At 40.4% G+C, this 21,286-nt stretch overlaps 1 protein-coding gene across 1 annotated transcript; it reads right to left on the bottom strand.

The window, feature by feature from the left end:
- Positions 1-287: 287 nt before the first annotated feature.
- Positions 288-19,572, bottom strand: EPPK1 (epiplakin 1). The gene has a single exon (XM_075211513.1). It carries the CDS (start codon positions 19,504-19,506, stop codon positions 1,192-1,194), a length of 18,315 nt encoding a protein of 6,104 aa, XP_075067614.1. The 5' UTR covers positions 19,507-19,572; the 3' UTR covers positions 288-1,191.
- Between the last annotated feature and the right edge of the window lie 1,714 nt (positions 19,573-21,286).

The raw sequence follows: 21,286 nt of genomic DNA, 5'->3' as shown, positions 1-21,286 counted from the left end.
TTGTGTGTGTAGCATCTTCTACTCCTAGATGAATCGTCAGTAACACATCCCGGCCGCCCTGGTGCTGCAGCAGCGACGCACAACACACAGTAAGTGGTTCCTGGTACCAGAGAAGGTGGTGGCAGCTATTGCTCTACTACAACTAGTGCCCGGTTGGCACTCACAGTCACTGGTGGCTGGGTAACATTGGTAGCAGTGGTCAGTACCGGCAGGTAACGGGAACCCATCTAACTGCCCTGGTATGTGCACAATATAATGTATGATCAGTTAATAAATAAATCTCCACATTGGAAAAGAAAGTCACAGATTTATTAATATCAGAAATAGATAAATTGTGAGGACACAGACACCGAGATAGTATAAAAAAATATCACAGGATATGATGTATAAAAGACAGATTGTGTTATACAAAGTACAGAAAGATATATTGCGTTATAAATTGTATAGAAGACAGATTGCATTATACAATGTACAGAAAGATATATCTTGTTATACAGTGTAATGTAATCGACAGCAGTTATCCCAGAGATCTACTTTCTTAAATTCCCTGACTGTTTCCTATTTGGAATATCAGTTATTAGATTTAAAACCAAATTTGCATTTCTGGATCTGAGATCTGTAAGTTACTTAAGTGACTGAGAACATTGGGATTACACCTGTACTACACAGCTAGGCAGCCTAGTGACTAGCCCATTACTACCAGACTAGCTGACAATAAACTTTACATAAAGACGCTGTCTACATTTATAACGGTAGATCCAGACTATCGTTATTAAACTGTTTCTCTGTTTTGTGTCAAGTACTTTTCTTGATGGATAGAAACATTTGTTTCAGCATAATAGGACGTGGAAACTAACAATTGGGTGTTAATACATTCATATGAAACATGGAACATAATAGCGACTGAAATGAGTCCACGTTCCATCAGTGAATCCCTTTGCTCATAGTATAGCCAGGTATAAGGCATTATAAGGAACTAAAATTCATCAGGAACATAGACAACAGCCAAATAAGCTTGAAAACCAATTATCCCATAAAGAAGGTTCTTAATATCACACAATGCACATGTTTAGGTTTTAACTATTTCCTATAGTTAGTAAAACCATGATTCTACATAGCTTAAAAACACTGTGGCCGGAAATGTAGAACTCTGCTTTCAAATTCTTTCAATGAAAAATTCTTGAATTCCATTTATTTCTTGGTAACCTCCAACATAAGCAGCCCAGTATCTGGGTCCTGGACACATCTCTGGATCAGCTGCATGTAGGTGAGGTTTTCGTTAGTGTTTGGGTCAAAAAATCCCTTGGTGTCATCTGAGGGATCAGAAAGAATTTGGTTCATCTCTTCATCAAAGTAACCACGTGTATAAGCCACTTCCACGGGGACACGGTGACTGTGTACTGGGTCAATGATTCCACCAGTGGCAATCTGGGCTTCCAACAGGCGAATGCCGTGATCTTTTACAATAAGGTCTTTTTGTATTGCTTGGAACAGGGAGATTTTCTGATTGGTGGTGGGGTCTTTGTAACCGGTCACGGCTTTCTCTGCAGAGAGTAGTTTTGAGTAAAGATCTTGCCCAAACACACGAGCAGCTATTGCTTCATCCACTGTGTGTCTGACATTTTTAATTGGGTCAATTATGAAGCCGGTTGCTGCTTGAGCCTCAAGTAAAATAAGTGCTGTTCCCGGTCTTAAAATATTCTTCAACATGGCATCATAAATGCTCATTTTCTCTTTCTTGGTGGGATCAGTCTTGGATGGAATAAGTACACCAGCAATGCAGCTCGTTCCCTCAAGATATCTCTTCACCGAATCCATTTGTGTTACTTCAGTTAAGGTCTTGGTTCCATGAGTTAGGTCAAGAAGAGTACTTTGGTCGATAATTTTAGATTGTATCAACTCAGAGGCTGATACCTGCTTACGCAGACCCTTAAACTTGAGCTTCTGGGCCTTCTCCTCAGTCTCTTGTACGATTGTTGTGATAATTCTGAACATTTCTTCCCAAGTTATAGCTTTGGATTCAAACTGCTCAAGAAGCTCCTTTCTTTTTTCTTCTGTGACATATTTTGAGTGCAGAAGCTCCCACAGAGAGTGTGTTTGTCCTTCTAATTTAAACTCCCCAATGCTGACCTCCACTTTGACTGATTTCAGGAATGTAGCGGAGTCTGGTGTTACAGCCACTTGGGGGCCAGATTTATGTAGCGACCCTTTGAGTATTGTAACAACCCCTTCAACGGATAAGTAGTACTTTTTGAGCAGCTCTTGGAATTTGTCTTTGGTGATTGTTTTAGAACGGAGAATATCCCATAGTGAAGTATTTTGTCCTGTGAATTCATAACTTGAAATGTCAACAGAAAATGCCTGTAAGGAATTCTTAATTGCCTCTGGATATTCGAGATCTAGTTTTTCTGGTAATGAATGATGACTTGATATGATGTCGGTTTTCTGAGCTTCCATAAGGATTTGTAGGATACTTTTCATGAGATCTTCAAGGGCAAGAATTCCACCTTCATAGCCTGCAAGGAGTTCATTCTTTTTCTCACTTGTGATATTTGAAGAGTTCAGTAGCTGCCACAGGGAAGTTTTTTGCCCTTTCAGATGACCTACATCAACCTCAACAGACTGGAAAAAGTTTTGTGTCTGCGCCCTCTTTTTTGCCTGCTCAGTTTCAGGAACAGGCTGGCTTATGGTGCTGCTTCTCTTATTTTCTAGTTGTTCGATTAATGATACAATGCTCGTATTGAGATTTTCTATACTTATAGAGCCCGATTTATATTTGGTCATCAGTTCCTGCCTCTCTTTTTCTACATCTGCAAGGTGGTGAGAGCTCAGAAGTTCCCAAAGAGAGATCTTTTGGCCTTGGTATTGCCCAATCTTGATATCCACAGTCTGCGACTGCAAGGTGTTCTGCACTGCTTGATCTATTTGGAAAAGAGGCGATTTAGAGTCGCTGAGTCCTTTGAACTTTAACTTACTTGACCGCTCTTCTGTCTCCTCTATTATGGTAATTATCATTTTAATGATGTTCTCAACAGTCAATGTTCCTGCAACATACGCTAAGAGGATGTCCCTCCTTTTCTCTGCAGTTATGTATCTGGAATGCAGAAGATCCCAGACGGATATTGTTTGACCTTTCAACTCACCAACTGAAATGTCAGTCATGGTGGCCTGCAATGGTTTTTGTTTTACTTCATCAATCAAGATGGTCTCAACGGAAGAGGTTTCAATGGCACTTCCTTTAATAATGCCGGTGCAAGCACTCATAACATCCCTTACAGAATATTGATATGTTTGTAATAGCTCATTCCTTTTATCCTCAGGTAAGCTCTCACTCTGCAACAGGTCCCAAACTGAATCACATCCCTGTTGGGATTGCTTCCCTGATAAATCACTTGGAATCATTTGTAATGCTTTTTGCAACTGGTCTTCTGGAGGCCAATGCTCGTCTTCAGCAGGAACCGATGCTACCGTTACCTCCTGTACAATTACTTTATTCTCTGTGGAAAAATGCTCTGATTTTTGAATCATACCTAAAATGGTGTTGACAATTTCTTCAATGGTTAGTGTTCCAGACTTGAATTTCTCCAGCAAATCTTCTCTTTTGTCTTCAGGGACATATTTGGAATGTAGAAGATCCCAGAGTGACATGGATTTTTCTTGGAAACTGCCTATTGAGATGTTTATTTTTACAGATTGGAAAGATTCTTTAATAGAACTAACTTCAATGTGTGAAGCAGTTTTCTTTGCTTTATCGATTTCGGTAATAATTGTGATAATTATGGTTATAAGTTCGTCAATATTTAGAGAGCCTGAGCGGTATCTTTTCAAAAGTTCTTCTTGTTTTTCTACTGAAATGTATTGAGAATAAAGAAGATCCCAGACAGAAACATCTTTCCCTTGAAATTCACCAGTTGTAATCTGGACAGTTTTAGACTGTAGAATAGATTTGGTTTTTTGCTCTACTTGAACTGTATGTGCACTGTCCTTCACATCCAACATATACAAACCCGTGCCTGGGTCTTTAATACATCTCTGGAGCAGCTGCAGATAGGTAAGATTCTCATGAGTATTTGGATCAAAGAATCCCTTTGTATCATCAGTAGGATCAGAGAGGATCTGGTTCATTTCTTCATCAAAGTAACCTCGTTTGTATGCTACCTCCACAGGTACACGATGACTGTGCACGGGGTCAATGATGCCACCAGTAGCAATCTGGGCTTCCAGAAGGCGGATACCATGATCCTTCACAATAAGGTCTTTTTTCATGGCCTGGAAAAGAGAAATTTTTCCACCTGTATAGGGGTCATTATAGCCAGTAACTCCTCTTTCTGCTGACAGAAGTTTATCGTAAATTTCATTCCCAATTAGTCCTGCAGATAATGCCTCATCCACAGATAGTTTCTTGTTCTGGATGGGATCAATCACAAATCCAGTAGCGGCTTGTGCTTCAAGAAGAATCAAAGCTGTTCCAGGTCTCAATATATGTTTCAACATAGCATCATAAATGGTCAACTTTTCCCTTTCAGAAGGATCTTTCTTTGATGGAGCAAACACACCTGCAATACAACTGGTTCCTTCAAGGTATCTCTTTACAGAATCCATCTGTGTCACCTCCTCTACTGTTCTGCTACCCTGGGTCAACTCATTCAAGGTGGCTTGGTCAATGATTTCAGACTGGAGCAGTTCAGTGGCTGTCACTTGCCGTCTTAGACCCTTAAACTTCAAATTTCTACTTTTTTCAGTTTCTTCGATTATTGTTATAAGGATTTTTAAAATTTCTTCCTTGGTTAATATCCCAGATTTGTACTTTTCAAGAAGTTCTTTTCTCTTTTCCTCAGTTATGTACTTGGAATGGAGAAGAAACCACACAGAAACATTTTGTCCTTTGAATTCTCCGACAGTGACCTCAGTGAGCTTAAGTTCCAATTCTTGTTGTATCTCCTCATCAGTTTTCATTTCTGAATCCTCAATTAATATTGTAATTATTTTCTTTAGTTTTTCTACAGTGACCTGGTGTTTGTTCAGCTGCTCGTTTCGTTTGTCCTCAGAAATATATTTAGAGTTGAGGACCTCCCAAAGAGAAACTTTTTGCTCCTGAAACTGGCCAGTTTTAATGCTGAGAGCAATAGCATTTAAGGCTTTGTGGAATTCCTCAGTCACAATATTTAGATTTTCCTCTGGAGTTGGAAGACAGGATGTGAACAAAACCTCTGTTTTCTCAATAGTAACTTTAGGCTTTTCAGTCTCCGTAATAAGGACTGTGATGATTCTAACGATCTCTTCTAGACTCAAGACCCCTGAAGAAGATTTCTGTAAGATCTCTTCCTTTTTATTTTCCGTGATGTATTCAGAGTGCAGAAGATCCCACACAGAAAGATTTTGCCCTTTGAATTTGCCCTTCGTAACCTCAATTAATGTAGACTGTAGAAGATTTTTCTGCTTCTCTTCTGTAGTTTCTTGGCTTAATTGTTCCACACTGGATCCATTAAAGATCAGAGTCTTTTCCTGTTCCCATTCTTCAATGGTCGTTACAATGATTCGAATTAGCTCCTCTGTAGATATAGTTCCTGATTTGTATTGGTTCAGGAGTAACTGTCTCTTTTCTTCCTCTCTAAAATACTGAGAATTTAGAAGTTCCCAGATGGAAATAGTTTGTCCTTTATATTGACCAACTGTGACTTGGACAGTCTGTGACTTCAAGGAAACTTCTAGTGTCTTGTCTGTTGACAATGCAGTTTTGGCTCTCATTTCCAGCATGCATAGTCCAGTTCCTGTTTCCCGAATGCATCGGTTGAGCAGCTGCAGGTATGTGAGATTCTCATGAGTATTTGGATCAAAGAATCCTTTTGTATCATCTGTGGGATCTGAAAGGATCTGGTTCATCTCTTCATCAAAGTAGCCACGTTTATAAGCAACTTCCACAGGGACACGGTGACTGTGTACTGGGTCAATGATACCCCCAGTGGCTATCTGGGCCTCCAGGAGACGGATGCCATGATCCTTCACAATAAGATCTTTCTTCATGGCTTGGAAGAGCGAGATTTTGTCACCGGTGTAAGGGTCGTTGTAGCCGGTCACTGCTCTTTCTGCAGACAGGAGCTTTTTTTGAAGATCTTGGCCAATTATACCGGCAGCTACAGCTTCATCAACAGAAAGTTTGTTATTATTCACTGGGTCAATAATAAATCCAGTGGCTGCCTGAGCTTCCAGAAGTACAAGTGCTGTCCCTGGTCTCAGGATACGCTTTATCATAGCATTATATATGCTCATCTTGTCTTTCTTTGAAGCATCACTGGGAGATGGGACAAGTACTCCTGCAATACAACTAGTTCCTTCCAAGTATCTCTTTACATTGTCCATTTGAGTTACGTCTTCTACAGTTTTCGTCCCTTGAGACAGCTCTGTCAATGTTTTCTGGTCAATGATCTCAGATGTGAGCAGTTCAGTTGCTGTAACTTGTCTCCTGAGGCCTTTAAATTTCAAATTCCTGCTACGCTCTTCTGTCTCGTCTATAATAGTGGTGATAATTTTGATAAGTTCATTTATACTAACTGACCCAGATTTCAATTTATCAAGTATCTCCCGTCTTTTCTCTTCTGAAAAGTATTTGGAGTTCAGTAGATCCCACACTGAGAGTTTCTGACCCTTTAATTCCCCTACAGTCACTTCAATCTGGACAGTCTGCAGAGAATTATATACTTCCTCCGTCAAATTATATTCTGTTTTTAAGTTGGATTTGATGCTTTTTTCAGCTTCTTCTATAGACTGTATAACCAGCTGTATTATATCTTGGACAGTTAGCTTGTAATTGCCAAGTAGCTCTTGTCTTTTCCCCTCTTGGATGTATCTAGAGTGAAGAAGATCCCACACAGAAACCTCCTGTCCTGCATATTGTCCTTTCCTGACGTGAATGCTTATACTTTGCAGGGCCTTTTTAATTTCATCATCTTGTACAGAATGGTCAAATTCCACTGGTTGCTGGACTATTACTGCTACATCTTGCTGGACTTTCTCAGTCTTCTTACTCTCGGTCTCAGTGATGATCGTAATGAGAATTGTAATAACTTCTTGTACGGTTAGAGTCCCGGATTTCATGTTTTCCAATATTTCTTTCCTTTTCTCTTCTGAGATATAATGAGAGTTCAGAAGGTCCCACAATGATGATTTCTGTCCTTTGAAGTCACCTATAGAGACCTCAATCTTTTCTGACTGGAGTAATGTCTGAACTTGTGTATCTTGATCCACATTGTCTGTCATATCCACTTGAGGTAACGATCCTTCTGTTTCATGAATGATTTTAATGATTATAGTAATAAGTTCATCAATGGACAAAGTACCAGTTTTATACCGCTTTAGCAGCTCCTCTCTTTTTTCTAATGAAATATACACAGAATTCAGAAGTTCCCAGACGGGAACCTCTTTGTCTTTAAAGTTACCTTGAGTGATCCTAACAGTTTTTGATGTAAGTATAGTTTCAATCCCTATTTGAGTTGAAGGAAACTTGTTCACATTCACTTCCAACATATATAAGCCAGTGTCTGAGTCTTGGATGCATCTCTGGAGCAGCTGCAGATAGGTGAGGTTCTCATGAGTATTTGGATCAAAGAATCCCTTTGTATCATCAGTAGGATCAGAGAGGATCTGGTTCATTTCTTCATCAAAGTAACCTCGTTTGTATGCTACCTCCACAGGTACACGATGACTGTGCACGGGGTCAATGATGCCACCAGTAGCAATCTGGGCTTCCAGAAGGCGGATACCATGATCCTTCACAATAAGGTCTTTTTTCATGGCCTGGAAAAGAGAAATTTTTCCACCTGTATAGGGGTCATTATAGCCAGTAACTCCTCTTTCTGCTGACAGAAGTTTATCGTAAATTTCATTCCCAATTAGTCCTGCAGATAATGCCTCATCCACAGATAGTTTCTTGTTCTGGATGGGATCAATCACAAATCCAGTAGCGGCTTGTGCTTCAAGAAGAATCAAAGCTGTTCCAGGTCTCAGTATACGTTTCAACATAGCTTCATAAATGGTCAACTTTTCCCTTTCAGAAGGATCTTTCTTTGATGGAGCAAACACACCTGCAATACAACTGGTTCCTTCAAGGTATCTCTTTACAGAATCCATCTGTGTCACCTCCTCTACTGTTCTGCTACCCTCGGTCAACTCATTCAAGGTGGCTTGGTCAATGATTTCAGACTGGAGCAGTTCAGTGGCTGTCACTTGCCGTCTTAGACCCTTAAACTTCAAATTTCTACTTTTTTCAGTTTCTTCAATTATTGTTATAAGGATTTTTAAAATTTCTTCCTTGGTTAATATCCCAGATTTGTACTTTTCAAGAAGTTCTTTTCTCTTTTCCTCAGTTATGTACTTGGAATGGAGAAGAAACCACACAGAAACATTTTGTCCTTTGAATTCTCCAACAGTGACCTCAGTGAGCTTAAGTTCCAATTCTTGTTGTATCTCCTCATCAGTTTTGATTTCTGACTCCTCAATTAATCTTAGGATAGTTTGTTTCAGTTTTTCTACAGTGACCTGGTGTTTGATTAGCTGGGCATTTCGTTTGTCTTCCGAAACAAATTTAGAGTTGAGGATTTCCCAAAGAGACACCCTTGTACCTTGAAATTCTTCAGATTCATCATGAACAGTGAGAAGAGTTAAGGCTTTATTAAGTTCCTCATCATGTGTAACTGTTTCCACATTTTCCTCTGCAGTTGGAAGACAGGATGTAAACAAAGTCTCTGTTTTTTCAATAGTAACTTTATGCTCTACAGTCTCCGTAATAAGGACTGTGATGATTCTAATGATCTCTTCTAGATTCCAGACTCCTGAAGAATATTTCTGTAAGATCTCTTCCTTTTTACTTTCAGTGATATATTCAGAGTGTAGAAGTTCCCACACGGAGAGATTTTGCCCTTTGAACTTGCCCTTCGTAACCTCAATTAATGTAGACTGTAGAAGATTTTTCTGCTTTTCTTCTGTAATTTCTTGGTTTAATTGATCCTGGTTGGAGCTACTTGCTTTCTGTTCCCATTCTTCAATGGTCGTTACAATGATTCGAATTAGCTCCTCTGTAGTTATGGTTCCTGATTTGTATTGTTTCAGGAGTAACTGTCTCTTTTCTTCCTCTCTAAAATACTGAGAATTTAGAAGTTCCCAGATGGAAATAGTTTGTCCTTTATATTGACCAACTGTGACTTGGACAGTCTGTGACTTCAAGGAAACTTCTAAGGACTTGTCTGTTGACAAAGATTTTTTGTCTTTCATATCCAGCATGCACAATCCTGTGTCTGGGTCCCGAATGCATCGGTTGAGCAACTGCAGGTATGTGAGATTCTCATGAGTATTTGGATCAAAGAATCCTTTTGTATCATCTGTGGGATCTGAAAGGATCTGGTTCATCTCTTCATCAAAGTAGCCACGTTTATAAGCAACTTCCACAGGGACACGGTGACTGTGTACTGGGTCAATGATACCCCCAGTGGCTATCTGGGCCTCCAGGAGACGGATGCCATGATCCTTCACAATAAGATCTTTCTGCATGGCTTGGAAGAGGGAGATTTTGTCACCGGTGTAAGGGTCGATGTAGCCGGTCACTGCTCTTTCTGCAGACAGGAGCTTTTTCTTAAGCTCATGGCCAATTATACCGGCAGCTGCAGCTTCATCAACTGATTGTTTTTCATTAGTCAAAGGGTCAATGATAAATCCAGTGGCTGCCTGAGCTTCCAGAAGTACAAGTGCTGTCCCTGGTCTCAGGATGTTCTTTATCATAGCATAATATATGCTCATCTTGTCTTTCTTCGAAGGATCTTTGAGAGATGGGACAAGTACTCCTGCAATACAACTAGTTCCTTCCAAGTATCTCTTTACATTGTCCATTTGAGTTACGTCTTCCACGGTTTTCGTCCCTTGAGACAGCTCTGTCAATGTTTTCTGGTCAATGATCTCAGATGTGAGCAGTTCAGTTGCTGTAACTTGTCTCCTGAGGCCTTTGAATTTCAACTTCCTGCTACGCTCTTCTGTCTCGTCTATAATAGTGGTGATAATTTTGATAAGTTCATCTAAACTAATTGTCCCAGATTTCAATTTATCAAGTATTTCCCGTCTTTTATCTTCTGAAAAGTATTTGGAGTTCAGTAGAGCCCATATTGAATGTTTCTGACCCTTCAATTCCCCTACAGTCACTTCAATCTGGACAGTCTGCAGAGAATTATATACTTCCTCCGTCAAATTATATTCTGTTTTTAAGGTGGATTTGATGCTCTTTTGTTTAGTCTCTTTTACTGATTGTACAACCAGCTGCATAATATCTTGGACAGTTAACTTGTAATCTCCTAGTAATTCTTGTTTTATCTTTTCAGGGATGTATCTAGAGTGGAGAAGATCCCACACAGAAACCTCCTGTCCAGCATACTGTCCTTTCCTGATGGGAATATGAATACTTTGCAGGGCCTTTTGAATTTCATCATCTTTTATAGAATCAGATTCGACTGGCTGCTCTGATATTACAGCTACGGTTTGTGAGACCGGTTCAGTCTTTTCAGCCTCAGTCTCTGTAATGATTGTAATGAGCATTGTAATAACTTGTTGTACTGTTAGAGTCCCAGATTTCAACTTTTCCACTATTTCTTTCCTTTTCTCTTCAGAGATATAAGGAGAGTTCAGAAGGTCCCACAACGATACACTTTGTCCCTTGAAGTCACCCACAGACACTTCCACTTTTTCTGCATGGAGTAATGTCTGAATATTTGTATCTTGATGAGGTGAGTCTGTGATATCCTCTTGCGGTAATGTTACTTTTGTTTCAGTAATTATTTTGATAATTATAGTTATGATTTCTTCAAGAGACAAAGTGCCAGATTCATACTTTTTCAGTAGCTCCTCTCTTTTCTCTGCAGAGATATACTTAGAGTTCATCAGTTCCCAGATGGAAACACTCTTTCCTTGGAACTCCCCAGTAGTGACCTCAATCATTCTGGATTGGAATTTTTGTTGGATCTGTGAAAGGGAGAACTTGGTGTCCTTCAGTTCCAGCAGATATAATCCAGTATCTGGGTCTTGGAAGCATCTCTGGAGCAGCTGCAAGTAGCTGAGGTTCTCATGAGTATTTGGATCAAAGAAACCTTTTGTGTCATCAGTAGGGTCTGAAAGGATCTGGTTCATTTCTTCATCAAAGTAACCACGTTTGTAAGCAACTTCTACAGGAACACGATGGCTTTGCTTTGGGTCAATAATGCCCCCAGTGGCAATCTGGGCTTCCAGCAAACGAATACCATGCTCCTTGACAATTATATCTTTCTGCAATGCTTGGAACAAGGAGATTTTGTCACCTGTATATGGGTCAGTGTAGCCTGTAACTCCTTTTTCTGCAGACAAAAGTTTGTCATAAATCTCATAACCAATCAGTCCAGCAGATAAAGCCTCATCCACAGAAAGTTTTTTGTTTTGTAAGGGATCAATAAGAAATCCAGTAGCTGCCTGAGCTTCTAGCAGGATGAGAGCTGTCCCAGGTCTCAGCACACGTCTTAGCATAGCCTCATAGATGTTCATTGTTTCTTTCTTGGTGGGATCATGTTTTGAAGGTATGAGCACCCCGGCAATGCAGCTGGTTCCTTCAAGATATCTTTTAACTGAATCTATTTTAGCAACATCACTCACAGTCTCCTGGCTCAAGTCATCAAGAGTTTCTTTGCTGATAATTTGTGCATCAAACAGTTCTGCTGCAGTAACCTGTTTCCTCAATCCCTGGAACCAAATCTCGTTCTGACCCTTCTCCTTTTCTTCAACGATTGAAAGGATTGCAGCTGTTATTTCCTTGAGTGTTGATGAGGTCTGTAGTTTGTATTTCTTAATGAGATCCTTTCGCTTCTCTTCGGAGATGTATGTAGAACACAAAAGATCCCACAATGTAATATCCTGTCCCTTGAACCTGCCATCATTCATTTTCACAATAGTGGATGTCAGAAGATTTTTAGTTGGATCATCAATATAGAAATAATCATCACGTTTTTCAGCTACTTGAAGTAAATACAGTCCAGTTTTTGGATCTTTGACACATCTTTCCAACAAGTTTTTATATGTAATTCTTTCATGAGTGTTGGGGTCCACAAATCCTTTCTTTTCATTTAAAGCACTGGAGATCACAATATAAAGGTCTTCTTCCAAATAATCCTTTTTGTAGGCCACTTGCAGAGGAAGTCTATGACCATATACTGGATCAACAACACCCCCAGTTGCCAATTGGGCATCCAACAGAGAAACTCCTTGCTCTTTGGGTATGATTCCTTTTTTGATGGCTTGGAAAAGAGAGATTTTGTTACCAGATTCTGGATCTGAAAATCCACTTACTGCTTTTTCAGCAACTTCTAGTTGTTCTTGAACATCAGTGCTAACCAGGCCGGCAGACAATGCCTCAGTGATGGAGAATGTCTGATTTGTTATGGGGTCTATAAGAAATCCAGTGCCAATTTGAGCCTCCAGGAGTCTTAAGCCAATGTCTCTAGGTAGAATACTTCTCTTCATAGCCTCATAAATACTGAGGGTTTCATTGTTGGGTAAGGATATTACACCAGCTATAGGGCTTGTTCCTTCCAAGTATCTTTTAACGGACTCCATTTGAGAAACACTTTCTACAGATTGTTTGCCTTTTTTCAGGTCATCCATGATCTTTTTGTCAATTATGTCTGCGTTGTACAAGTCAGTGGCACTCACTTCTCCTCGAATTCCCTTGAACTTCAAGCTGCTACTTTTGGTCTCATATTCTTCTACAAGTGTGATGAGGTTGGATATTAGTTGTTCTATACTAATCACCCCCATTGTATAAAGTTTAACCAACTCTCTCCTTTTCAGGTCTGTGACATAATGAGAACTGAGGATTTCCCAGACTGACACTGTTTGATTGGAGAACTTTCCGAACTGCATTTTCATGTTTCTTGATTTTAAGTCATATTTCATTTGGTCAGTGATGTAGAAATAATGATCTCCCTTGTTCACAACCTGTAGCAGATACAATCCAGTTTCAGGGTCCTGGATACACCTTTCTACAAGCTGTAGGTATGTAAGGTTCTCATGGGTGTTGGGATCAAAGAAACCTTTAGTATCGTCACTGGGATCTGAAAGAATTCTATTAATCTCTTCATTGAAATATCCACGCTTATAGGCAACCTCTACTGGGACTCGATGACTATGCACTGGATCAATAATCCCACCTGTAGCAATCTGGGCTTCCAGAAGACGGATTCCATGGCTTTCAACTATGACGTTTTTTTGCATGGCTTGAAAAAGGGAAATTTTCTCCCCGGTATATGGGTCATTGTATCCAGTCACTGCTTGTTCTGCAGAGAGTAGTTTCGCATGTATGTCAAGCCCTATTAGACCACTGGTGAGTGCTTCTTCCACCGAAAGCTTCTCGTTCTTAACTGGATCCACAATAAATCCAGTGGCTGCCTGAGCTTCTAAGAGAACAAAGGCAGTTCCAGGTCTCAGAATGCGTTTGAGCATTGCCTCATAAATACTCATCTTTTTGTTGGTGGACTGTAGGAGAATTCCTGCAATACAGCTTGTACCTTGCAGGTAACGTTTTACGCTGTGCATTTCTGTCACTTCAACTATTGTCTTCTTTCCTAGATTAAGCTCATCAAGAGTTTGCTTGTCTATTACCTCGGACTGGAAAAGGTCACTCGCAGACACCTGCTTCCGAAGACCTTTAAACTTTATTTTTGTGCTGGTTGCATCAGCTTCCTCAATGAATACAGTAACTGTTTTTTTGATCTCCTGGAGAACTTCAGAACTACTGTTTTTGTATTTCAGAAGGAATTCTTTCAGTTTATCAACACTTATGTACTCAGAGTTCAGAAGTTCCCAAACAGACACAGTTTGGCCTTTAAACCTTCCAGCATTGACATTAACTGTAGAAGATTTTAAGACATCAATGAGGTGTCCTTCAGCATAAAATGCAGCACTTTCAGAGAGAGACAGAAGCCGGGAGCCCGATTCTGGGTCAGTGTAGCATCTTTCTTTTAGCTGCTGATAGCTCAGTTTTTGTTTTGCGTTTGGATCAAAGTAGATTTTCAGGTGATCTGCTTGTTTGGCTATTTCTTCATCCAGAAAACCCAACTTGTAAGCCAGCTGCAATGGGACATAATGACAGTGAAGCGGATCAATAATTCCACCAGTCGCCAATTGGGCTTGGAGCAGTGGAATTCCTTCTTTTTGTGGAATGAGTCCTTTTTGGATTGCTTGCCCCAGAGATATCTTATTTCCTGAGTAAGGGTCAGTGTATCCAGTCAATGCACTTTCTGCAATCAAGAGTTTTTCATGCAGTTCAGGTCCTACAACACCAGCCTTCACAGCACTGTCCACAGTGTGTTTTTCATTAGTTATTGGGTCAATTATAAATCCAGTTGCAGCCTGGGCTTCCAAAAGCATTAAACCATTTGCAGGCATAATTAGATTCTTTTTCATTGCCTGATAAATACTAACTTTTTCCTTTGTGGATGGTAGAAAAATTCCAGTGATGTTGCCCGTTCCCTCTAGACATTTTTTTACATTTTCCAATTTTGCAACTTCATCAATGGATATGAGGCCCTGTACAAGTTCATCAAAAGTTTTCTGTGTAATAATTCCCAGATCTAACAGCCATACAACTGGCACTTTTCCTCTCAGTCCTTGAAAACTAATATGAGTTGTCTTCTTGATTTCGTTATTCTTGACAATTTGCAAAATTTCTGTTGTCAACAATTCCAGCGTTACTTTCTTGGACTTATATTTTCCCAGAAGTTCATATCGCTGTTCTTCAGTGAAGTACCCAGAATGAATAAGATCCCAAAGTGTAGTCTTTCGTTCTTCAATCCTGGCGTTCTTGAACGTTTGCCGCACCTCCTCATCAGAGTAAATATCTTGTACTGGAACTTCTGCAAAATCTTGGGGCAATGGGAACAAATATATGCCGGTGGATTCATCTTTTTGTGAACGACTGATGAGCTCTGAATACGTGACCCTTTCTTTGGTATTTGGGTCATAGAAGGACTTTGCATCATCTGTAGGGTGAGAAAGATTTTCAAGCACTTCTTCGTTAAGATAACCATACTTCTTGGCTACAGAATCTGGGAGATGGAAGTTGTGTATTGGGTCAATAATTCCCCCAGTGGCCAGTTGTGCGTCCAAAAGCAATTTGGCTTGTTTTTCTTCAACCAGGCCTTTCTTCATGGCTTGGAAGAGTGAGATTTTCTCTCCCGAAAATGGATCCTTGTAACCTGTTACAGCTTCTTCTGCAGAAACAAGTCTGTTATAAATCTGTGGATCAATAACTGCTGCTTTGAGAGCCTCATTAACAGACAATTTCTGGTTGCTCACTGGGTGTATTATGTATCCGGTAGCAGCCTGAGCTTCTAATAATGGCAAGATGGTGCTAGGTAGGAGGATGTTCTTTGTTGTTGCTTCGTAGAAGCTGATCCTTTGGTTAGAGGGTTGAATGACGATTCCGCCAAGGACACCAGACCCATACAAGTACTTCTGAACTTTCTCCATTTTAAACACTTCTTCTGCTTTTAATTTTCCCTCCAAGACTTGTTCAAATAGCTCTTTATCAATTATCTCATACTCCAGCAACTCGTGAATGTTTACTTGTCCTTTCAATGTGGGGACACGAATTTCTGTCCACTTTTTTATTTCCTCCTCAATCACTATGACGATTTGTTCAAGTGTGAGCTTTTTCAGTCTATACTTCTCTAGAAGCTCTCTCCTCCTCCACTCGCTGAAGTACTCAGAGTTAATGAGCACCCAGGCTGAAACATTTTGCCCTTTGAATCTTCCATATCTGACATAAATCTCCAGGTTTCTGAAGGAATCCTTGATGTGGCTATTAATGTTGAACCTATGCTTTGTACTGCGCAGGGGAAGAAGGCAGAGCTTAGTTGAAGGTTCGGAAATGCATTTCTCCTTCAGTTGTAGATAGGTGAGATTTTCATTGGTGTTAGGATCGAAGAACCCCTTAGTGTCATCACTTGGATCCGAGAGTATAATATTCATTTTCTTGTCGAAATACCCTCGCTTATAAGCTACCTCAACAGGAATTCTATGGCTGTTTATTGGATCTATGATTCCTCCAGTGGCAATTTGGGCTTCTAGAAGTCGAATGCCGTGATCTTTCACAATTAAGTCTTTGCTCATAGCCTGAAAGAGAGAAACTATTTCTCCTGTATAAGGATCTTTATAACCAGTGACTGATTTCTCTGCCGACAAAAGTTTTTCATAAAACTCTGGGCCAATTATATTTGACTTCAGAGCCTCATCAACTGAATATTTTTTGTTTTTCACAGGGTCAATTATAAAGCCTGTAGCTGCTTGAGCTTCAAGTAGAATCAAGGATGTTCCAGGTCTTAGTAAACCTTTTCTCTTTGCTTGGTAGATGCTAATCTTTTCTTGGGTATCTGTTAGGATCAATCCACCAATACTTCCTGTGCCTTGCAGGTATTTCTTGACTGTATCAATATTTACCACATCCTTCGCTGAGGCTTCACCTTGTTGCAACTTTTCAAACAAATCCTTGTCAATAATTTCAGAGTCCAGCAACTGTCCAGGAGTAACAAATTCTCTTAGCCCTTCAAATGTTATTTTGGTGGTGGACACCAGTTGTTTAATGGCAGCATCAACTTTACTAGAAAACTCTTCCACTGAAAGGCTTCCTGATTTATACTGTTTAAATAGAGACTCTCTGAACTCAATTGTGAAATATTCCGAAAAGAGAAGGTGCCACAAGGAAACAAGTTGTCCTTTGAATTTCCCAGATGTCAATGTCAGTTTTATTCCCTCTAAAGTCACTTTGGTCTTGTAATCTATAAACGAATGTGTTGCTTTGAGTGCATCCTCGGCATTGTCAAACACGGGGATCAGGTAGAGTCCTGTATGAGAGTCAACAAGACATCGCTCCAGCAGTTGTCCATATGTAAGATTTTCTTTTGAATTTGGATCAAAAAATCCCTTTATTTCATCTGTTGGATTGAGCAAAGTATTATTCATTTCCTTGTCAAAATAACCACGTGTGTAAGCCACCTCTTCTGGAACACGATGCCTCCTTGATGGATCAATGATTCCACCAGTAGCAAGTTGGACTTCAAGAAGATGGATACCATGATCCTTCATAACAAAACCCCTTTTTATGGCTTGAAATAGGGAAAGTCTTTCTCCAGAAGAAGGATCTTTGTAACCCGTGGCTGCTTTTTGAGCTGACAGAAGTTTTTCATAAAACTCTGGACCAATCAAGCCGTTTTTCACAGCCTCTTCCACTGAGAATTTCAAGTTCTTTATGGGGTCGAACAAATATCCAGTGGCAGCCTGTGCTTCCAAGAGAGCAATGGAAGTTCCTGGCATAAGAAAATGGTCTTTCATTGCCTGATAAATGCTTTTTCTCTCATTGGTAGATATTACAGCCACTCCAGCAATGCAGCCAGTTCCCTGAAGATATCGCCTAACTTTCTCCTGTTCAGCAACATCTTGTACAGATATCTTTCCCTGTTGTAAGTTTTCATAAGTTGTTTTATCAATGATGAGAGATTCCAGGAGTTCACCACTTGTAACTTTTCTTCTTAAGCCATGGAAGGTGAGCTCCAAAGGAAAAAAGTACATATTAGTGTCGGGATCAAGTGTACTCCGCTTTCTTAGCTCTTGGTAAGTCACCAGGTCATTGGTGTTTGGGTCAATGAAACCACCAATGTCATTATCAGGGTCAGATATTATTTTTGAAGTATCTTCATCAAGCAGGCCACGTTTATAGGCAACTTCAGTGGGAACGTGGAAGCTGTGAATTGGATCAATGATGCCTCCTGTAGTAACTTGGACTTCTAGCAGATTAATGCCCAAGTTTTTGTCAATAAGCTCCTTCTTGATTGCTTGGAAAAGGGAAATCTTTTCTCCAGTGTATGGGTCATTAAATCCAATCACTGCTCTTTCTGCAGTCAGCAGCTTCTCTTTGAGTTCAAGTCCCACCAGTCCCTCCTGAATAGCTTCAGTCACCGAGAAAGTCTTGTTCCTCACTGGATCTATAATGAAGCCAGAGGCAGCCTGAGCTTCCAGCAGAGCACCTGCACAGTCTGACAGAAGGAAGTTCTTCTTCATGGCCTGATATATACTCATTCTCTCGTTGGTGCTCTTTATGTACACTCCACCAATGCTTGCCAGTCCATGTATATATCGCTGGACCTCTTGAAGTTCTCCCACTTTCTGTGCAGTCTGTTTGCCTTGTCTGATTTCATCATATTGAAGCTGGCTAATGATGTTTGCCTTGAATAGTTGTTCTATTGTTACAGACTTCCTCAGTCCTTGCAGAGTTTCTTGTAGAGGAAGCAGCAGTAATTCAGAGTCAGAATCTTTGACAGATTTGGACAATAGTTCTTGGTAAGTAGAATACTCCTTTGTGTTGGGGTCAAGATAGCGCTTGGAAAATTCAGAAACTTGAGTAAGTGTTTTAAGCATGTGTTCATCTACATAGTTAAGCTTCAAGGCCTCAGCCAAAGATAGACGGTTTCCATTTACATGATCAATAATGCCACCGGTGGCGGCTTGAGCCTCCAGGAAACGCACGGCATCATTTTTAGCCACCAGACCTTTTTTAAAGGCTTGAAAGAAAGATAACGTTTCTTCTTTGTCTTTAAACCCAGTTGCTGCATTGTTTGCAAATATTAGTTTTTGTTGATACTCAGGGCCAACAACTCCTTGTTGGATGGCGGCCTCAACAGTTAGTTTTTGGTTATTTGATGGATCGATGATGTTGCCAGTGGCAGCCTGTGCTTCTAGCAGGGCTGTAGTTACTTCCTCAGACACAAGTTTTTTTTGTAGAGCTTGGTAGATGCTGACCTTCTCCTTTGTTTGAGCCACTAAAAAACCACCAATGCTGGGAGAGACTTTGGTAGGTTCAATTACTTGCAAGGTCTCATGATGGCTCATGGATCCATTAATGTGAGAAGCCTCATGATGTCCAATGGATCCATTACTGTGAGACACCTCATGATGTCCAATCGATCCATGACTGTGACAAGCCTCATGATGTCCAATGGATCCATGAATGTGAGATGCTTCATGATGTCCGATGGATCCATGAATGTGAGATGCTTCATGATGTCCGATGGATCCATGAATGTGAGATGCTTCATGATGTCCGATGGACCCATGAATGTGAGATGCTTCACGATGTCCGATGGACCCATGAATGTGAGATGCTTCACGATGTCCGATGGACCCATGAATGTGAGATGCTTCATGATGTCCGATGGATCCATGAATGTGAGATGCTTCACGATGTCCGATGGACCCATGAATGTGAGATGCTTCATGATGTCCGATGGATCCATGACTGTGAGAGGTCTCATGGTGACTTTTAAACTCAACAGTATTTTTGGACTCATGGTGATGGCCCTGTGAAACGACAACATGCGAGGAATGATGGCTTTGAGAAGAATGACACTCCTTTTTGACTTCCGAATGTTTTCCTCCATGAGTTTTCTTCTCCATCCTTGTAGTTGTTGGTGTCTTGATGAATAGTGGAGAGTTTCTTCTCAGGTATTTGTGGTTACCTCAAACACTGTTAAAAGAAAGAGGGAAATGTTGTGGTTTAAACTGATATCTGTACAGTCCCCATTAAACAGCATTCAGCCGCAAGAAAATTACATTGATCACAGCATGCAGTTCATATGGGAGTTTGACACATTTACACACCGAACATATGTAAGAAAGGATGTACGCAAGAAAAAGAGCACTTACCTATGTTGAGTCAGACACATATTAGATGCATCCAACTCAAAAACAGAAACATTTGCGTCAGACATACAAGCGTGGATGCATACACCCCACGATAGCATAGAGGTGAAAAATCGACGTACGTCCACCTCTAAATAAACCCCATGGAGTTTTTTTTAAAAACAGATTATGACTGCTACGTGCAGTGTTAATCCTTCATCCAGAATATGCTGACTGAGATAGTGTATGACCTGTGAAATGACCGCTTTGGTTCCGCTGTATGCCTCGCGTCTACCAAAGTGATACATTTGGAGACGCAGATGGTGGCGTTTGCGTAAAAGAAGTTTGCACTGGTTGAGAGGCAGCATTGTGTGAAGCGCGGATGTTTCTTACAAGTGCGCAGCAGTGCAAGTCATGTGACTACTGAAAACAGGGGTGTAACAGAGGCACTTTCAGGGGCCTTTCCAGCTGTGCACGGACATTTTCCCATCATTAAAATACATGAACTTAACCCCACGTCAGAGCTGGCGGTCTTGATCTATACATTATAAGTATATGGGACTCATTCTGCACCTCGTAGTTGTATTTGTAGGCGAACAGTGTAATAAAAGGTTTGATACACAGAAGTGTTGCATGTAATAAAGACACCTGATGTGCCCTCACTCAAGTGATTAAGGGGGTATATGTATGGAAAGGAAAACTAAGTTGGTGGTGATAAACATGGGAATCCAATTCAACAAGTCACAGCGCTACTTGTGTCAGTAAAAATACTTGTTCTGTTATCGTCATCTGAGGATGACGTACATAATGTGCACTGATGAGATCACTTAGAACTAAAGATCCCTATTATAAAAATGGCATCAAAATCTACCATGGATGCATAAAAGACGCTGTGTTGTTATAGGTGGGAAAAAAAAAGTATCTAAGATTTGTGTTCAACAGTAGAACCCAGTACCAAGTACCCAGATATTACAGCGAGATCACAGATAGGTTTCATTTTATTGTTTTATATATATATTCAGGAGTCGTACTGCACAGAAATCTTCCTGTATTTGCACTTAGCAGTGAGCGCTCTCATGCACTTTGCTGGAATAAACTGAGATAACAGCAAAAGATTCCAATTCACTGAGAACTTGTTAATAAAACGAAGAGAGCAGAGGAACACGTCCGGCTTCACCGAGCAGCAGCAGCACATCGCACCAGGCGTTTACAACCAGCACCGTCTCTGTGTAATATGTCTCTAATACTATCAGGTACAATGTATTGTGGTATTACACAAGGACATAATGAGAAAATACTTATTCTGACAATATTTAGGGAGACTTTGTAGAATGGAGGGTTGTGTTTTGAAGGAAGCTTCATTCCAAAAACATTTTCCTTATAGATAATCTGCAATTTACAGCACAGCCCTGACCCACACCAAGTGGGAGCAGCTGATACGCAGCCTAATCCCTGGAGGTAACAGGTACACTGTCCACACTGTAATACACACTGTAATATGATACCCTGACCACTGGGGGGCGCAGGAACTCTACAGATGAGACACCACAACCAC

The sequence above is a fragment of the Mixophyes fleayi genome, chromosome 5 (genome assembly GCF_038048845.1).
Source record: "Mixophyes fleayi isolate aMixFle1 chromosome 5, aMixFle1.hap1, whole genome shotgun sequence".
NCBI classification, from domain to species: Eukaryota; Metazoa; Chordata; class Amphibia; order Anura; family Limnodynastidae; genus Mixophyes; species Mixophyes fleayi.
Note: the sequence above shows the minus strand (reverse complement) of the source record. Positions and strands in the feature narration are given on the sequence as shown.